This window comes from Canis aureus, chromosome 15 (assembly GCF_053574225.1).
Source record: "Canis aureus isolate CA01 chromosome 15, VMU_Caureus_v.1.0, whole genome shotgun sequence".
Classification (NCBI taxonomy): domain Eukaryota; kingdom Metazoa; phylum Chordata; class Mammalia; order Carnivora; family Canidae; genus Canis; species Canis aureus.
In genome coordinates this window covers 60,101,799-60,122,582 of record NC_135625.1, presented here as the reverse complement: position 1 = coordinate 60,122,582, position 20,784 = coordinate 60,101,799, and the positions used below count along the sequence as shown (strand labels likewise).

At 37.1% G+C, this 20,784-nt stretch overlaps 1 protein-coding gene across 7 annotated transcripts in view; it reads left to right on the top strand.

Annotated features, from left to right (window-relative positions):
• The window catches only part of BRAF (B-Raf proto-oncogene, serine/threonine kinase), a 171,764-nt gene that overhangs the window by 140,680 nt on the left and 10,300 nt on the right, over positions 1-20,784 (top strand). For 5 of the 7 annotated variants that reach the window (XM_077850159.1, XM_077850166.1, XM_077850160.1 and 2 more), the window contains 3 exons: positions 9,083-9,129; positions 9,946-10,064; positions 13,640-13,771. In XM_077850159.1, the coding sequence (XP_077706285.1) occupies positions 9,083-9,129; positions 9,946-10,064; positions 13,640-13,771 (298 nt within the window). Of the gene's footprint in view, positions 1-9,082; positions 9,130-9,945; positions 10,065-13,297; positions 13,429-13,639; positions 13,776-14,900; positions 15,009-20,784 lie in introns of those variants that run through there. The other 2 variants (XM_077850162.1, XM_077850164.1) reach the window with 2 other exon arrangements.

Sequence of the window (20,784 nt, the reverse complement as noted above, 5' to 3'; positions counted from 1 at the left end):
CAGCCACATCATTTCCTTTGACCTCCAAGCTGTCATATCCAACTGTCTCCTCCAGATTACTTGATTGTCTAATGGATATCTCAATTTTAGTATGTCTCCTACTGAGGACCTGACCTTTTCCTCAAGCTAGATCTTCGTATATTCCTTTTATCTCAGTCGCTAGCAACTCTGTTCTGTCAGCTGCTTATATCTACATTTTGTAGTTTTCTTTGGGTCCTCTCTTTCTTATACCATACAACCAATCTAATATCAACTCCTATCCACTCCATCTTTTAAAGTATATCAGAATCTTACAAGTTTTCATCACCTATTGTGCTATTCACCCTGATGGAAGCCATCATTATTTCTTGCCTGGATTAGTGCCCTGGTTCCATCCTTACATAGCACCCAGAATGTTTGGGGACTTACATTATGTTACTCCTCACCCCTTACAGTGTTTCACATTTCACTCAGAAAGAAAGAGTCCTTGGGCAGCCCGGGTGGCTCAGCGGTTTAGCGCCGCCTTCAGCCCAGGGCGCGATCCTGGAGACCCGGGATCGAGTCCCACGTCGGGCTCCCTGCATGGAGCCTGCTTCTCCTTCTGCCCGTGTCTCTGCCTCCCTTTCTCTCTCTCTGTGTCTCTCATGAATAAATAAATAAAATCTTAAAAAAAAAAAAAAAAAAAAAAAAGAAAGAAAGAGTCCTTACAATAGCACTTCCTCAAAGTAACCACCACCACGACCCTCCCTCCTTTCTTATTACCTCTCCCAATTCATTTCCTTCTCTTTTCCCTCTTGCTTCCTCTCTTCCAAACCAGTTTGGCCTCTTGCCATTATTAGAATATGGGCCCTGCCTTAGGGCCTTGCCATTGCTACTTCCTTTGCCTGCTATGGTCTTATCCCATATAGGCATGACTCCCCTCTCTCCTGCCTTTAATCAAAAGATCCTTTGAAAAGAGGCCCTCCCTATCCTAAAATTATAGCCCCCTGCAACTCAGTATTTCTTGTCCCCTACTTACAGAATACTATATATTCTACTGATACATCTTTTTCTTTTCTCTCTTCTATCCTGAAATGTAAGGACCTCGAGGTAGGGATTTTCTGCTTTATCTCCAAAACTTAGAACAGTTGTTGCTTAGTACACAGTGGACTTTCACTAAACATGTGTTAAAAGAAAGTATCCCTTCAAGATCATTATTACCTCCATTTTTTAGGTTAGGAATCTAAAGCTAAGAAGGATTATGTAATATTGTACCCAAGATCATATGGCTAGTAAGTGATAACAGTTGGAATTCGAATCCCAGTCTCCTGTGCTCAAAACCCATGCCCTTTCCACTACGCCTCTTTGTTATGTCACTTAAGTCTTCTGGGCTCTGGTTTTCCCATCAGCATAAGTAGCATTATTACCTTTTTGCTTGCCTCACAAAGAAACATGAAAGTTAAGAAACTTACTAATGCAAAAATATCCTAAAAACTTTAAAATGCTGTATGTGTACATGAGGGTGGTGGAAATTTTTTTCTTTTAGAAGTTTCATAATTTTTGCTTTTAGTTTAAGGTCTTAAATCCACTTCAGATTGGTTTTTGTGTGTGGTGTGAGGTAAGGGCTGAAGATTTTTTCCCCATGTGAATATCCCAATGATATTCGTTGAAATGACTATTCTTTCCTCCATAGAGCTATCTTGCTCTTATAAATAAATAAATATTATGCTTCTGGTTTTGGACTTGTGAATGTTTGAGATGAATTTTTAAAAATTAATTACATGGTTTTTGATATTTCATGTTTAAAATACATTTTCTTTTATTTTTTTAGGTCACTATTTTACTTTAGAAGGTCTAATTTTCCAAAGAGGGATTATACCCTCTATAATGCAGGTCCCAGCTAGGAAACAAAAAAATACATAGAAATATCATATTTGTTAATTAGAAGATTCAATATTGTTAGGATGTCATCCTTCCCAAATTGATCTATAGACTTATTGTTGAGTCCAGTCAAAATTTTAGCAGGCTTTTTTGTAGAAATTGACAAGTTGATCATAAAATGTATATGGAAATGCAATGGCTAGAGTAGTCAAGACAATTTTTTAAAAATTGAAGGACTTCTAGTCTTAGAATTCAAAACTTTGTATGAAGCTACTGTAATCAAGACCATGTGATATTGGCATAAGAATAGGCATATAAATCAAAAAACAGAATAGAAAGCCTAGAAATATATCCATTAGATCTACGGTCAGTTGGTTTTTCTTTCTTTTTTTTTTTTTTTACAAGATACCAAGGCACAATTCACACAGAAAAGGTAGTCCTTTCGACGCATATTACTACAACAACTGGACATACATATAGAATAAATAAGCAAACAATTTGCCCTTAGCCAACACAAGACATTAGTATTAACTTGAGATGGGTTGAAGATTAAAAGCTGAAAATCTAAAACTTCTAGAAGAAACATATGAGAAAATCTTTGTACCCTAAAGAAAGGCAAAGATTTCTTAGGACACAAAAGGTAAGGTAAGTTGGACTTCATCAAAATTTAGTTGCTTTTTGAAAGACACTGTTAAAAAAAAAATAAAAAAAAGAATAAAGGACAAACCACAGATTTGAAGAAAATGTTTGCAAGATACATTATCTGTTTAAAAGACTTATATCTGAACTATATAAGAACTTGTACAACTCAGTAATAAAAACTACCCAACAAGAAAATGGACAGAAGATTGGAGTACTTTATTGAAAAGGCATAAGAATGGCAAATGAGCACATGCAAAGATGTTCACCATCATTAGACATTAGGGAAAGGCAAATTAAAACTACAAGACACCACAACACACCCACTAGAATGCTTTTAATCAAAACCAAGTATACCAAGTATTGGCAAGGATGCAGGGCGACAAGAACTCTTACACATTACTAGTAGGATCTTAAATGAGACAAACACTTTGGCAGTTTCTTTTAAAGTTAAAATTATCACGTGAGCAATTCTAATCTTATTTATTTACCCAAAAGAAATGAAAACATACATCAACAAAAGAGACTTATACTTGAATGTTTGTGGTATCTTACTATAATTGCCAGAAGCAAGGAACAACCCAAATGTCCAACAGGTCAGTGGTTAAATTGTGGTATATCCATACCCTGTAATACCACATGCAGCCAGTGTGTGAATCTTAGAATCATTAGGCCTGGGGATCCGTGGGTGGCTCAGTGGTTTCGCGCCTGCCTTTGAACTCCAAGTCCTGGAGTCCCTGGATCGAGTCCCTGGATCGAGTCCCGCATCAGGCTCCCGACATGTGGGCTGCCTCTCCCTCTGCCTGTGTCTCTGCCTCTCTGTCTCTCTCTATATATGTCTATCATAAATTAAAAAAAAAAAAAAAAAAGAATCATCAGGCTGAGCAAAAGAAGCCATGGATTTTTGTTTATATGAAATTCTAGAAAAGACAAAACTGATGTATAGTAACAGAACTTTATTATCCATGGTTGCCTGAACCAAGGAGGGTGTTAGTAATTGCAGAAATACGTGAAGAAAATTTTGTGGGTGATAGATATTCTTCTTGTTGGTTGTGGCTGCTCATTACTGTGTATGTTTGTCAAAACTCAAAACTATACATAAAATTGGGTGCATTTTATGTTATATACATGTTATACCTCAATAAATTAGTTTGTTTTTTTTTTTTAAAGTAAAAGAAACTGAAAACTTTAAGTAAAAATAGAATTTGGGCCACTTTGGAACACAACTGGAAAATGTGTGTACTTCATGTCTTACGGATTTTAACCATTTTAAATTATATTGACAGCAGAGGCATAGCAGAATATCATTCCCTTCAATCTTCCTCACTTTCTACATTGCGATTATGAGGGGAGTGGAGGGCATCAAAGTAGAAGGGAGACTGTAATTGAAACTGTTTGGATCAAATATCATCTTGTCACTACCATCATGCATATCAGTCCAGTTGGCTGTTATATTCTCTGTAGTGTCTGAGGAGAGATTGAACTTTCTGTGTGAAGTCTGATAAACTTTTTGAAATTGTGTAGTATTAGTGAAAGAGGACTGAAATACTAGTGTCTATGTGAACCAGTTCTCTGCTTTTAAAAATAGTTGAAAATACAAGAAAATAACAGTAAACTTAAGTGCGAGACACTTGGAACTGTTGTAAATAGACAAGACTGATAAACATTTGACTATGGCAAATGTAGCCATAATATTTGAGTTATAGCAAGGCATTTGATACTTCTCATGATATTGGTGAGGATAAGATCAAGAGATACAACATGCATGGAGAATTCAACTGGATTTATAACTGTATATTGATCATACCTGAAGTTGTTAAGCTAGGAGATTTTTGTTTCATTCTTCTCTTGAGTAAGACTAGCATATTTACAAATAGATAAGGGCTTCATTAGTACACTGGTCTTTTAAAACATTTTTTAGTGAGAACTAAAATTTTAATAAGCTGGAGCTATAGGCCATGTCTACAAAATAGGACATCCAAGTCCAAAAAAGAGAGAAATACAAATAGAGGATGGGGAAACTGTTTTGTAAGAGTAATGCAAGAACAACTCAGTAGGGTTGTAACTGAATGTAATTTTAGTAGGAGTTAGTAGAGTGACTGTGGCTGCCATGATAATCACAATAATGGGCGATAAAAATTTTTTTAACCCACCATGAGGAAGATGAAGATAAATTTTATTTTTGTCTTGTTTTTGGACTCCACATGTAAGGGTGATCATATGGTATTTGCATTTCTCTGGCTTATTTCATTATGTATAATGCTCTCAGGGTCCATCCGTGTTGTTGCAAGTAGCAAAATATCCTATTTTATGGCTGCCTGATATTTGTGTGTGTGAGTGTGTGAATGACATTTTCTTTATTCATTCATGGGCACTGGGTTGTTGCCATGTCTTTGCTATTGTGAATAATGCTGCAATAAATGTGAAGCGCAGATGTCTCTTTAGATCCTGATTTAAATTCTTTTGGATATATACCCAGAATGGGATTGCTGGATCATATTGTAATCCTGTTTTTTAAGTTTCTTGAGGAATTATTTTCCGTAATGGTTGTACTAATTTATGTTCCCTTCAACAGTGCACGGAGTTCCCTTTTCTCTACATTCTTGCCACCATTTGCTATTTCTTGTCTTTTTGATAAGAGCCATGCTAACAGGTGTTAAGCAGTATCTCATTGTGGTTTTGATTTGCATTTCTGTGATAGGTAGTGAGTGATGCTGGACACCTTTTGGCCATCTGTATGCGTTCCTTGGGAAAATGTCTGTTTTTTAATCAGATTGTTTGGGGGTTTTGATAGTGAATTGGACAAGTTTTTTATATTTTTTGGATATCCTCTTATTAGATATATGATGTGCAAATATTTTCTCCCATTTGATAGGTTGCCTTTTCATTTTGTTGGTGGTTTGTGTCCTTTGCTGTGCAGAAGCTTTTTAGTTTGATGTAATCCTGCTTGTTTATTTTTCTTTTGTTGCCTTTGCTTTTGGTATCAAAAAAAAAAAAAAAAATCATTACCAAGACCAGTGTCAAAGAGCTTGCTACCTGGACACCTGGGGTGTTCAGTGCCTTTGGCTTCAGGGTCTTGGGGTCTTGGTCTTGAGTCCCGCATCAGGCTTCCCACAGGGAGCCTGCTTTTCCCCCTGCCTATGTCACTGCCTCTCTCTCTCTCTCTCTGTCTCTCTCTCTCTCTCTCTCTCTCTCATGAATAAATAAAATCTTAAAAAAAAAAAAAAAGATCTTGCTACCCCTGTTTTTTTTTTTTCTAGGAGTTTTATGGTTTCAGGTGTTCAAGGAGAAAATTAAGATGAGAGTTACTCTAGTTTATGTTGATCAGATCAGATCTAGAGTATTATCTTCACTCTTGGGACATCATATTAAGCTCTTAAAAGAATGTTAAAAAGCTGAATCTTGGGGGCATCTAGTTGGTTCAGAGGATTAAGCGGTTCTGCTTTCCACTCAGGTCATGATCCCAGGGTCCTGGGATCAACCTCCATGTGAGGCACCCTCTGCCTGCCACTCCATTTGCTTGTGCGCACACCATCTCCCTTGTCAAGTGAATAAATAAAATATTAAAAAAAAAGAAAGCTAAATATTGGATAATACCTTGAAAGAAGCAGAGAGAACAGATTTTACTAGATGATTGCCCAGCTTTCAGATTAAATGATTCTCTAGGTGGATACTTTTTTTTTGTTGTTTTTCAAGGAAAGACACTCCTAAGATAAACCTATCGAGAGGATATATTCATTTGGTTTATAGCATGTTTTCTCTCTCTTTTTTTTTTTTTAAGATTTTATTTATTTATTCAGGAAAGACAGACAGAGACATAGGCAGAGGGAGAAGCAGGCTCCATGCAGAGAGCCCGACGTGTGACTTGATCCCGGGACTCTGGGGTCATGCCTTGGGACCAAGGCAGGTGCCAAACCGCTGAGCCACCCAGGCATCCCTATAGCATGTTTTTTCTTACTGCTACTTTTATAAATCTATAAGGTTCTCTTTAACATCTTAGAAAAGTTAAGAAGGGGGTCCTATTTAATTTCCTTAAATAATGGGTATACTTCTGTATCATATGAGTTAATTTCTTATTGTTCCCTTCCTTCCATACCCTCAGTTATGTGTCTTTTGGCATCTTTGATTATAACTCATTGTTGCTTAGAAATTATGTTTTAGTGTCAGCCTATGTAGAATTATATAGAGTAGTAATTACTCTGGAACATTATATCATGTAGAGATATGGGGTATAATACTCATTCCATTTTTCCATCTGGGGAATTTGAGTACCTTTTTTTTTTTTTTTTTCAAACCATCCATTATATAGACCTGGATTTCTGCCTTTTCACTGGTTTTGTGGCAGAGATGTTACAGAAGGAGAATCATTACATGAGATAGAAGTTAAGAAAGCAGCTTGTAAACAATAAAAGATAAGATTACACAAGGATAAGATGGTGCTATTTCAAGTTGCAGCTGTATACAACTTTAGCCTATAATAAATTTATGCTATCTACCTTCCAGTAGGGTTCTATCACTAGCTCAGTAATTGTACTCATATCTTGCTAATTATCTAGTACTTTCCTGGTGAGAAATTTTTTCTCCTCACCCTCTAGTTGATTTCTGTCTACCTTATTCTTGATATATTTCTTTGTATCAGATTTGTTGAAAAGATTGATACCATCAAGAACACCTTTATCTTCCCTTATAACTTCATCATGCCTCCACATATTCATATCTACCACCTATTTGTTGTTTTTAATTTCAAAGGAGACAGAATCTTTTGTCAAAGACTAACACCTATTATGTGCACTAAGTACCAGGTCTCAGACCAAAGCACCAAGCTCCACCACTGAACAGCATCACCATTTGTTACCCTTCCTCTCTAGTGGAGACAAGGTCTCCCTATCTTGAAAAAGCTTGTGGTTGAGGCTCCTGTTCTCCATCTGTATCATTCTGTGTCATTGCAGAAAAATTTTTAAGCAAATGACACCTATAACAGACATCACATTTTCTTCCAATGTAAGAGAGACCATGTGATGTAGTGGGACAAGAGTGTGGTAAATACTATGGAGGAAATAAACAGAGAAGTAAGAGTAATTGGAGGAGAAGGGGTTCCTTTGTATAAATCATTTGAAATGAAAATTTTATCTGAGAAGAAAGCTTCAAAATCTTGATCTCTGGGAGAATGAGGAAGTATAAATGAAGAAGAGAAAGCATAAATAAAGTTTAATTGTTATGAATCTTCAATTTTTAACAGTGTTTATTACATAATTTTGATTATATACTATTTGGACTTTGAAAGTGTCACTTTAAAGCAAAATTTACTTCCTAATTAATGGTCATTGTCAAATTTTAGAAGTCTCATATATCTATTCTTTCCAGTTTTAAATGAAGAAAAATAGCTTTGACTAGGATATTATATGCATTTCGTTGTAGTTGATTCAACAGACATGTTGAACACTTACCACATGCCAGGCTCTGTGCTAGGCACTGGAGATTGAAACAGAAATAAAGGAGGCACAGCCCTTACCCTCAGTGAACCCAACTAAACCAGTTTTTAGGGCTCACATAGGTAATTTAAACTTACCATTGACTATAAGATAGATGCACTGTGGATATTATGTAGCAGGTTTGCTCCTCACTATTTTTGTTTAGAAATTTTATTCTGCATTATTTTCTCTTATATGCTATTTTAAACTAATCAACAATGGAGTTATTCACTGTGGCCATTATTAACTAATTTTAAGACTAAATGATTAACATGTGTGATAAAGCTCCGTATTTTTAAGAAGTTATTTTAAGAATGTATAATACTACCTTTAAAATTAACAATCAGGGGCAGCCCGGATGGCTCAGCGGTTTAGCGCCGCCTTCAACCCGGGGCCTGATCCTGGGGGCCTGGGATCGAGTCCCATGTCGGGCTCCCTGCATGGAGCCTGCTTCTCCCTCTGCTTGTGTCTCTGCCTCTCTCTCTCTGTCTCTCATGAATAAATAAATAAAAATCTTTAAAAAAATTTTTTTAATTATCAATCAGATTTTATATTCTAGTGGAGTTTACATTCTGAAAAGGGAACCATAGGCACAGGAAAAAGAATACATGAATCAAGCTATTACAGTAATTACGATATAACTCAACAGTGAAAGATTACTTTTGGTTGAGTTAGTCATAGCAAAGCTTTATTCAGAAGTTAGAATGTATATTCAATCTTAAAGGATAGGTATGAATAGGTGGAGAATAGAATGAAAGTTAATTTGGGGATGGGTTTGGAAGGGAAGTATTGATCACAGGTGGGATTAAATATCAGGGTGTATTTAAAGGACACGGATAAATAAATAGGTTTGACTGGAATGAAAGGTTTGTATTGGTAAATAGTAAAGTATAAAGCAAAGTCTTTTAATAGAATACAAGATTTGGGCTCTACCATAATAGTAATATGTTTCTATAATCCTAAATTCATTTACAGTTTAAGATTTCTTACATAAAGAGGTTATCACAATGTACAGTTTGCAATTGTGTCATGATTTTGAATAAGTCTTTATTTACATCCCTAAATATGTTCTATAGATTTTGAGGCCAGAGTCTTTACCCCTACTCAGGTTGAAATGATGTTTTGTTTTTCAGTTACTTACACGCCAAGTCAATCATCCACAGAGACCTCAAGAGTAATAGTATCCTTCCTGAAACTTGTCTGCGAAGTTTGAAAACATCCTGACTTTTTCTTCTGCATTTTGTCTTCACATTATGTAAAAACAGTTTTCATGCTAAGTTCAAAAAATGTAAAGAGAATTAATAAATGGGTTTGCATGAGAGCATAGTATAAAGCAGGGTACTGCAACATGCTTTTGGTTTCTGAACATTTGAGTGTTATAAAAAAAAAAATCCACCAAGTCTTTATAATAGTAGGACTCTTTTATGATTGTGTGCTTACATTCTGTCAACACCCATAAAACAGGTAGCTATCTACCCATTTCTTTCAGTGCTCTGATGCTACTCTGCAGTAGTTGAAATGTAACTGAAGGTTCTAACTTGCATAACAAGGAGGTGAGAAAAAACAAAATTTTTCTTCTTCCATAAACCCAGATCAAGATCCTAGCCGTCAACCAACTTCATTCCAATGAAGAACCTTTGTAGCTTTCCTAAATGCTAAAGCATATCTGGGTCCATGTTACTAAAATCTAACGGGAACATTTCAGGGTTTCCCATAAACATAGGTTGGAAAGCATCTCACCTCATCCCATCATATTTCAAGCCCCCAAAATCTTAGAAGCAGGTCACATATGCCAAATAGAACCATATTTTTAAAAACATATTCATTAACTTTAAGAGGAAATAGGAAGTACTATACTTTTTAAAGAAATATCAATTTTACCAAAAAAATCATATTATAGAATTACAGAAATTAGATCTCTTACCTAACATTTTTGTAATGCTTGCTTTGCTAGGAAAATGAGATCTATTGTTTTCCTTTACTTACTACACCTCAGATATTTTTCTTCATGAAGACCTCACAGTAAAAATAGGTGATTTTGGTCTAGCCACAGTGAAATCTCGATGGAGTGGGTCCCATCAGTTTGAACAGTTGTCTGGATCCATTTTGTGGATGGTAAGAATTGAGGCTATTTCTCCATTAATTAAATTTTTGGACCCTGAGGTGCTACTGAGTGACTAGAAAATCTTTGAAGGTTTCGACTAGTATTTTCATAATTCCCAGTATTCACAAAAATCAATGTTGATCTTATTTTTTATGTAAATAAAATTTAACTTTTTTCTTTATCCTTAAAAAGAGTATTATGAAATCAGTTTCAGTATACTTCAAACAAAAAAATAGTATTTTATAAACAACTGTTGAAATTTTATCCAGAATTGTCTCTTTAAAATATTTTGTGTTCAAAATGTTCTGTGTGCCCGGTTTCAAAAAGAAAAAAACAAGTGTGCAGTTTCAGCAGGTACGATCTGCAGTATTTCTTAAGGTTTTACTAAGAGAACTACTCCTTTTAAGAGAGGCTGTTTCATGATGTTATTTAAGCCTAAATTGGAAAGTTACTTCCTTTAGACTAGAAAGAACCCATAATTATGGGGCAGCTGGGAAAGAAAAGACAAAAAAAAAAAAAGAATTTTAACATAGCCATGTGCTGCCCTGCATAGCTCTTTGTTGCTTTTTCTTTATTCCTATTTCTGCTTTGTGTAAAAGAAGGGAATGAAAACTTCTGTGCCATTACTTTCAGCAGGCTGTGAAAAGGGCAGGTATAGGAATCATCCTCTAAGCTAGCAGTTCTCAAAAGGGGCCCTAATACCCTTTTGGAAGTCCCCAAGGTCATCCCTGTATGAGACCAGATGTTTCTTTATAGTCTTGAACCAGAACAACACATCACAACAGATCGAATGCCAGAACCAAAATATGTGACTATAGCTGGCTGCTCTTAAACCAGTCAAAAAGAATTGCAGTACTCTTCTCACTGAACTTTTTTTTGGATTTGAAAATACACTTTTCATTAAAAATGGGTAATCTTTGTTAACATCTAATGGCTATTACTTATGAAATTACTAAATATTTTAACAGTTTCCCAGTTATGTTTAAATATGAGAAATACCCATAGATATAATCCACATAAAAGTTCCTTGGGGTCTTCAGTAATTTTCAAGACTAAAAGAGTTTTGAGATCAAAAAGTTTGAGAACCGCTGCTCTCAGCTGAATGCCGGATGTCCCTAACCAGTAGTGCAATTTGAAGCTTTAAATAATTGAATCTGCACTAAGGCTTTGGGACACTCTGCTGGAAACAAAGAAGCTGCAGGGGCTCTTGAAGCCATGTTTGCATAAATTCCCTGAACTATCTGTAAGAGCCTCCAATAGGGGAATTCCAGGATAGATGTCTGAATTAGTCAAATAAACTTAGGGTTAAATTCAGCTATGCTTTCTTATAAAAATAACTGGAGTGAAGACAAGTGGTAAGGTGGAAGGGGTACAATGGACCTAGGAGATCTGTACTCTATAGTCCTCTGTTTAACTCTCAACCTGCACATTTCCTAACCTCCATGTCTCTCCATCTTTAATGTTGGTCGGACTAGTGGATTTCTAACGCCTTTTTTGTTCCTAAGATTCAGTAATTAGAGCTAACTAGGTTTGTTTCTTTAATATATTTTAATTGTTTTAATAAATCATTGTATAAATAGGAGGCTTATTAGTCATTGTAATTGGGATCTCATGCACCTTTAAGGCACACACCTTGCTATAAGATAGCAGTGGATTCTAGGATGCAGCAGGCTAGCACACACTAAGTGTGAGACTGTAAAACCTCAAATTAAAAAGAAACAATACATGTTTTAAAGGTGTATCTATTTTAACTAGTGTGGGGGAGATGCTCAGTTAAACTCCAGGTTTGTCCTTTTTCTAAAACCTAGATTATTATACCCAAAGTTTTATATTCTAATTTATTTTTTGTTGATACATAGGTAGATTGGTTCATCCTTTATTCTATCAAGCTGAGCTTTCATGTAAGAGATTAGCTAGTAGTACACTTACGTGTTGAATAAATCCTTTTGAGTTGATAATTGCCTTCAGAAACAAATGCGGAGCATCTGTGTACTAGTAGAGAAGAGTTTGGTCAGAACTAAGATTATGTAATTCTCTGAATTCTTCTCAACCTTGTTCTATTTATCTTAGAGGGGAAAGAAACCTTTGTGAAAATTTTTACAGATTAAATCACTAAATTAGTTGAGGATCAATCATGCATTTCTTGTCCAAATAAATTTCATCAAGCCATCTACCAACAACAGTAGAGGTAAAACTAAGTTTTAAAAAGATGGTTAGTTCCTCAACTGATTTATTATTCTGTCCCTCGCAAAATTGTATTCTGGCTTCTAAAATTATGCCTATATCATAACCAGCCTCTCAGTATTCTAGCTTGTTCATCACATCACAGTTGTATGTGGTTTATTTTGTACTGTATTACTAAAAGCAGCTAGCAATAAAATGTTTGACAAAAAAAGTAAGCAGACCCCATCTTCTCCTTCACCTCCCATCCTTCATCAGGATCTCCCATACGTCTTCTGTCAGTGGTTCTCAACCTTAATTGGACATTAAAATCATCTGGGGAGCTGTAAAAACCAGCAATGTTTGGATCCCATCCCCAGATTCTGTTGTTATATTATTGGCCTGGTATGTAGTCTGGACATTGAGAGGTTAAAAAGTCTACACAGTTGATTGTGATTTGCAAGTAAGGCTTAGTGCCATTGCCTGCTTTTTGAGATAGACCAGTGACCAGGAATCCTGTCCCGGGTCCTCCACCCATTTATGCAGTTAGTTCAGGTTTTGGTATCAAAATAATGCTTTCATGGAACTTTTATTTACACTCTGCAGTGTCTTTAGAAACAATTCTTCCAAATGAAACAGTACAGAAGATGCAAGGGAAAGAACTCTTTTAAGCGTATATTTAACCAACCATTTATTGTATTTCATGAACACAGCCAATTAAGAAATTAAGTGGTAGAGTACAATGGAGAGTAAAATGTGTAAAAAATGTAGCAAATATGATTTGGTCTGTATCTTTTCCCAAGAAGCAAACAGCCAGCATTCTTTATGCCATCTTCTAAATTGACCTCCTATCTCTTGCTTCTGTTAATAAAGCACCCATGGCATATTGATAATGCTTTTGGAGGCAGGAAAGGGGTTTGAGTTTGTCAGTGTCGATGTTTTACCAGTATTGTCTAAGGTGCCCTGAGGCGAGAATCATTGTACTAATGGGAAAACTTAAACTCTAAGGCAATTATTAACGTAGTGGTTATGCTACTTCCAAACATTTTAGGACTGCAGGTCTTTTATTTCTTTACTGAATCAGGAATGGAAATTGGAATTGATTCTTGATAGAGCTAATCCTGGGAAGGATTCAAATAGCAATGGCAGTATTTTGTACAGAAAGAGGATGGCTGATAAAATTATAAAATCTTCATAATACATGTGGAATCTCAGGTAATACTGCCTCTTTCAGGGCTTACTGAGCATTTTTTTTTTCTTATTAATCAGTTTTATTTCTTTGCCCCTTAATAAGAGAATTGATTGCATATTAATTAGATGGATTATTTAATGACGAAAGCATTGTTCTGGGAATTGTAATCATTTGCTTTTCAGTCTTTTTAGTTGAAGAATAAACAAGAATATTTTTCTTTTTGTGTTCTAATAGGCACCAGAAGTGATCCGAATGCAAGACAAAAACCCATATAGCTTCCAGTCAGATGTATACGCATTTGGGATTGTTCTATATGAATTGATGACAGGGCAGTTACCTTATTCAAACATCAACAACAGGGACCAGGTAAATATTTACCATCTCTTGGGGTTTATTTTACTGTTTGTATAAAGACTCCAGTTTGTTGTAGAAAAGTATTGAGTCCAGAGTAGGCATAAAGGATGGATATCTTAATCTTTGTTACCAGTTTTGGAAACCTTTGGTGGACTGTTGGCAGTGATAGCAGCATGTAAGGCCTTTCCTTGAAATGTCAGTGTTGTCACGGAATGCAGTTGCTGATGGTCTGACTAGAAACCAGAGCTGCCACAGTGGAGAGCGCCCATGTTTCCTGACCACACACAACCAGAAGGAGCTCTGCTGCCATGGCATCTGAGCTTTTGTGCCTTTTATTCTGTCATAGGTTGTGCTGAGCAGGCACTCAGCTATGTGCTTCTTTATATCCATTTCTTTGGAAAGTATTAGTAAGCTTTCTCCATTTTTTTAAAGTTTTTAAAACTAGGTAAATGGAAAGACCATTGTATCATGCTTTCACTTTTCTATACTAAGGCTTTCAATAGGAGGGAATTTTTTTTACTTCCTTCTTTCTAAATTCCTGTTCTCTGTCCTTCCCCAAAGTTCCTGACAGAGCCTCATGCAGCATTTTGCCTTTTCTATCCCATCCACGTTGAGTTCACCAGGACCTTAACACTGACTAAGAAAAAGGAATTGTCTTTACTGACATTATATTGTATACCTCAAGATTTTAAAAGTGTAGGGTGGGGTGGGGGTGGGGGTTATAGAGACATTGCAGCAGTTCCACTCTTCATATATTAGAAAACAATGATCAACCATATAAACTGTGGTTAAATAATATTTATATTTTATACTGTGGCTTGCATCAGTTTTACCTGGGGAATTTGCTTAAAACTGGAGATTTTGGGATCCCTGGGTGGCGCAGCGGTTTGGCGCCTGCCTTTGGCCCAGGGCGCGATCCTGGAGACCCGGGATCGAATCCCACGTCGGGCTCCCGGTGCATGGAGCCTGCTTCTCCCTCTGCCTGTGTCTCTGCCTCTCTCTCTCTCTGTGTGTGTGTGTGACTATCATAAATAAATAAAAATTAAAAAAAAAAAAAAAAAAACACTGGAGATTTTGTCTAAAACTAAAAGAGAGGTGCCTAGGTGGCTCAGTCTGTTAAGCATCTGACTCTTGATTTCAGCTCAGATCATGATCACGGTGTCATGAGATCAAGCCCCACATCAGGCTCCATGCTGAGAGTGGAATCTGCTTAGGATCTCTCTCCCTCTCTCATAAATAAATAAATAAATAAATAAATAAATAAATACATACATACATACATACATACATACATACATATATATGTGTGTGTGTCTGTATATATATATATATATATATATCCTAGAGTAGATTTTGATTCCATGGAGTGAGATCCAAGCATTTACATTTTTAATAAGTTTCCCAGGTGATTTTGGTATATACCAAAGTTAAAAATCACCAAGGAATTAAAAAAAACTATAAATGGGGCACCTGGGTGGCTCATTGGTTGAGTGTCTGCCTTGGGCTCAGGTGGTGGTCCTGGGTTCCTGGGATCAAGTCTCAAATGTCAGGCTCCCTGCAGGGAGTCTGCTTCTCCCTCTGCCTGTGTCTCTGCCTCTCTGTGTGTGTCTCTCATGAATTAATAAATAAAATCTTAAAAAAAAAAAAAATACAGTAGGGATCCCTGGGTGGCTCGGCAGTTTAGTGCCTGCCTTTGGCCCGGGGCCTGATCCTGGAATCCCGGCCCGCATCAGGCTCCCTACGTGGAGCCTGCTTCTCTCTCTGCCTGTGTCTCTGCTTCTCTCTCTGTCTCTGTGTCTCTCATGAGGTAAATAAATAAAAATCTTTAAAAAAACTGTAAATGTTTTGTGTTTTATCATAAACTAATGAAATTATAGTTTTTAATGTATGAATATGTTACTTCATTTAAGTAGTGTGTGTGTTTTGGTCATCAGCTCAAATCTCAGTCTTTTTGGAAATAAGCTCTAAGTATCTTTCTTACTAAGAACATCAGCTATCATATGGTTTCAGAGAAATAATCTCAGTTGTCATGTACATCATATATACTTACTGAATCACCATATGGTCCCTTACCCAGAGTGGTCCTAATTTTGTAGTTAAAGAATTTTTCCTAAATGACTATGTTTCGGGGCACCTGAGTGGCTCAGTGGTTGAGCGTCTACCTTTGGCTCAGGTCCTGCTCCTGGGGTCCTGGAATCAAGTCTCGCATCAAGCTCCCCACAGAGCCTGCTTCTTCCTCTGCCCGTGTCTCTGCCTCTCTCTCTCTCTCTCTCTCTCTCTCTCTCATTAATAAATAAAATCTTAAAAAAAAAAAAAGACTGCTTCTATCCAAGTCAGTACAGAGCTAATTGGTTGGTTTCTGTTTGGTCTTCCTAATCACTACACAGCTTTAGAATGTTGAATCCTACTTTTGAGTGTTAAAAAATCTGTGACCTGGTTCCTAATTACCTGATATTTTAAGCCTGCATGAAATTTAGATTCAGGATAGACCAAGCTACTACTAAGGAACATAGTAGAAACATTGCAATTAACTGGACTTGTGACAGATCCTGGGTAACTGAGATGATAGATTTGATGATGGCAGTCTGAAGAGCAGGATTGTTTCTAATTTGCAAGCTTCCTGTACTCTGCCTTTTATAGTCTCATTAACTAGACTATATGACATAATACTCTGTGCCATGTTCACTTTTCCTTTGCATATTACTTTTTTTTTTAAGATTTTTAAATTTATTTTTAGAGGGAATGAGAGCATGAATGGGGGTAAGGGGAGGGAGAGGGAGCGTCTCAAGCATACTCTCGCTCAGCACGGAGCCCAACACTTGGTTCGGAGCCCAACACTTGGTTCGACCCTACGACCCTGAGATCATGACCTGAGCCAGAATCAGGGCAGACACTTAACCAACTGAGCTGCTTAGGCACCCTGCATATTTCTTTTCTATAGGAATTACAAGAGAATTTTAGTTTAGTTTTAGTTGATTTATCAGAGACACCATAAATATGAATCAAAGATCTGGATGAAATCCAGTGAATATCTTTGTTTTAATAAAATAATAAAATTCTGTTATGGAAATGGGTATTATTATCTCCAAAATACAGATAAAAACATCCCAGAGTTCTATACTCATCCACGTCTTAGCATTTTAGGTGCTTTATCTTCCATGCGAATATAATAAATAACGTGGCAAGGGCTTTCTCTCCATAAGAGAAATAAGTGAGTGACCAACAGAAGGGTAAGGGCTTTGCTAGTTAATTCTTTCTGGTAGTATAGTGAGAGCCTTCTGGAATTTGCCAATGTGAATTGTGTTTGATGAAGAAAAAGAAGGTAGAAGAATGATACACTCTTCCTATCACCCCTAGTCTAATTCATTACTTCTTAGTCTGCTTTCCTCAAATGGCACTTTCCACGGAACTCCCTCTTGGGAATCAGTAACTCTAGTTATGTTCAATGAAGTAATCCCAGGCTTTGCTCCATCTACCCCCTTGATTTGATTTTTCTTTTCCTCTTTTACTTTGATCTCCATGGCTCTCAGATTGGACTTCTGTTTGAAAATTTAGGAGTACTCTTATTCATGGGAGATAGGACTACTTTTTTACTCTGCACTATAGGAACCACTCCTGTGCGCTCTCACCCCCATATTCTGAAATGGTAGCTTTTGCCTATAAATTTAAAGTAGGACTCTGGTTAAGCAGCTCGGTATAAAGGCCAACCTTGGACTTGTGACCTGCATGACCTGGTCACTTTACTTCCTCAAGTGTCTGTATTTTCTTCCCTTTCATTTATAAAAATAAGAAATTATACTAAAGAGGGACGCCAGGGTGGTTCAGTCAGTTAAGCATCTGCCTTCTGCTCAGGTCATGATCCTAGCCTCCTGGGATCCAGCCCCACATCCCGCTCCAGGCTCAGCAAGGAGTCTGCTTCCCCAGCTTGTGCGTGCGTGCGCGCTCTTTCTCAAATAAATAAAATCTTAAAAAAAGAAAACAAATCAGACTAAAGAATTCCTTGTGTTTACAAAGATCATATTCTTTACTAAAGCACATCTCTTAGCTCTTCAGGGGATGGACATCCTTGTTACTTTGCAGAACAGTATGCCTTTTGTTTACCTTACCCGATGCTGAGGTCTAAGAAATTGGTGTCATTTTTTCCCCCTCTTTATCCTTCCATTTCGCTCTCTAATCACCCTGTTCTGGGCAGCCCAGGTGGCTCAGCGATTTAGCGCTGCCTTCAGCCCAGGGCATGATCCTGGAGACCAGGGATCGAGTCCCACATTGGGCTCCCTGCATGGAGCCTGCTTCTCCCTCTGCCTGTGTCTCTGCCTCTCTGTGTCTCTCATGAATAAATAAATAAAATTTAAAAAAATAATAATAATAATCACCCTGTTCTTCCCTCTTCCAGTGCAGTTTTGCTAAGTTGGGATTAATAATGCATTCATATGAACTAGGTATATTGACACTCTATCATCATGATTTTCTTTCCTTAGAGCAGAAGTGCTATGTCATCTTGAAGAAAATAACAGAAACTTCTGTCTCATTTTAAGTATATTTCAGTAGTATTGTTGTATAATAAACCACCCTAAACATAGTGGCTTAAGCAGATTATGAATCTGCAGTTCAAGCTGCTGTCAGTAAGGAAGGTTTATTTTCTGTGTCATATGGTATTGCCTAAGATACATTAATTGGGTGTTAAAGGCTCCACTTCCAAAATGGCTCATCCACACATTCTACAAGGTGTGGTGCTAGCTGTCCAGGGCCAAGGGCAGGGGGCTTCAGTTCTCCACATGGGCCTTTCTGTGGAGATTTTGTTCAAAGAAAGCGTGGACTTGGTTACAGGCTGGTGGCTGGGTTCTTTTTCTTCCCCTGGTGGCTGGTTCTAAAACATAAGATCTCAAGAGATAAGCGATAGGAAATGAAAGTACCAGTGTTTTATCAACACGCAAATTATTTTAATAAAAAATTTTTAAAGCACTATGTGATATCGAGGGTGACAAAGATGAATAAAAACACAGGCCGTGCTGTCACTGGAATTCACCAGTCTACTGAGGCAGTATAGGGGGCGATATTGAGGATGAGCAGACACTGTGTCCTGGTAAGACAGGAGTGAATGAAGGTGCAGAGATGCCAGGAGGGCTAAATGTGGGTTGAGCATGAAATTAGCCAGTCAGTCCCAGAATTTCAAATTGAGCTGCTGATTTTATCATGTCCATGCTACTTAAATCTAGTATACATGAATTATCAGGGTAAGTCTTCCCTTTAAGTAATTGTAAAGATTGTGATTTCCTTTATATTTTATTAACATTTCAAAATAAAGCTGTTAAAGCTTCTTTTAAATGTATCCAATGAAATCTAAAAGCCATCCTGACTTGATACCTACCATCTGTGTAAAAAAACAGATTCGATAACTTTTGGAAGTTTTTCTCTTTGAAGAAACATTTTTATGCTTTCAAGGCTTTTATTGATCACTCAAGTTATTTATATCTCTGCAACAAAAATAAGGATTTAAATTTAAAATTAAAAAATATATATATTTCCTGGGACTCCTAGGTGGCTCAGTGGTTGAGCATCTGCCTTTGTCTCAGGGCATGATCGCGAAGTCCCAGGATCGAGTCCTGCATCGGGCTCCCCAACAGGGAGCTTGCTTCTCCCTCTGCCTGTGTCTCTGTCTCCCTCTCTCTGTCTCTCATGAATAAATAAATAAAATCTTTAAAAAAAAATAGTTACATTTACAAATTTTTTAAAAAAGAAAATATTTCTTAATGAACAACATGGGTTTTTCTCATCAGTTCATTTATATATTTGTGGGTAAATAGGGTTTTGCTAAAGTGAGGTAGGACTTAGCATCAGTTCCTTTCCTTGTTTTATTTTTAAGGAAGTAAGCACTGAAAACTCCTGTTCAATTAGATACAAAGATGAGAAAGTCAGGCGTTTGTTGTACCCACATGCACAGTTCAGTGGTCCCCAAGACCATACTCAGATTCAGCCATTCAGTAAGTCTCAGAACTCCCTCCAAGTTGTTAGTACTTAAAGTTACTGTTTATTATAACAGTCAAGGGAAGAGGCACATAGGACAGAATTGAAGAACATTCCATGTGTGTAGGTCCTAGTGTTCTTCTCTCAACGTAATTGTGGACAGCATCTGAATTCTTCTGGCAGCATTGTGTGACAACGTGTAGAGTATTGCCAAACACAGAAACTTGAAAGTCCAGAGTTATCACCAGGGCTCGGGGTCAGGTAAATATGGTTGACCACCTCTGTGGCTGACCTTAGTTTTTAGCCCCTCTGGAGGTCAAGCTCAATGTCCCTTCTATAAATCACATTTATGGCATAGACCATCCAGCATAGCCAAAGGCCTCCAGGTAAACAAAAGGACTCTTATCAGGCAGGGCATTCCAGACGTATAGGGATTACTTCCCAGGAGCCAAAGGCAAAAGCCAGCCCTCCCTCTGGGCAAGATTAATTCTTTACTATAAAGTATATCACTCAGTTATTTGAACTCACTTCTACAATGTACCCAAAATTACATAATAATTTGTCAGTAAATTTTATAATTAGCTGACAATTCAATTAATCTTGCTGCAAGCAAAGAATTGGAAACCGGCTGTCTTGCAAAGGGATTTGTTACCCATTCATTAGAGCCTAGTAAAATACCAGTATCCGTTAAGTGTCCGCTTGGTACCCAGCAGTTTTACCTCTTGGAACAATGTGTACTATAGTTAAATTTTATGTTGGGTAAAAAAGGTGTGCCTTTTATAAAGTAGGAAAAGGGCAGTTATAGAGGGGAGATGGGAAAGGAGGATATATACCTCCACTTTAGTGGCTCTTGGGCAAATCAGCTTATAGTTAAAAGTTTGCACCAAACAGGAAATAATATAAAGTTAGGGTATCAGACTTGACTGTTTCTAAAGTTTATAAACTCTGCCCTGTATGTAACAGGATTTCTTGTGTGTGTGTGTGTGTGTGTGTGTGTGTGTAACAGGATTTCTTACAGGCTCTCTCCACCTACCCTCTAGTCTGTGCCTGTATGACCTGTT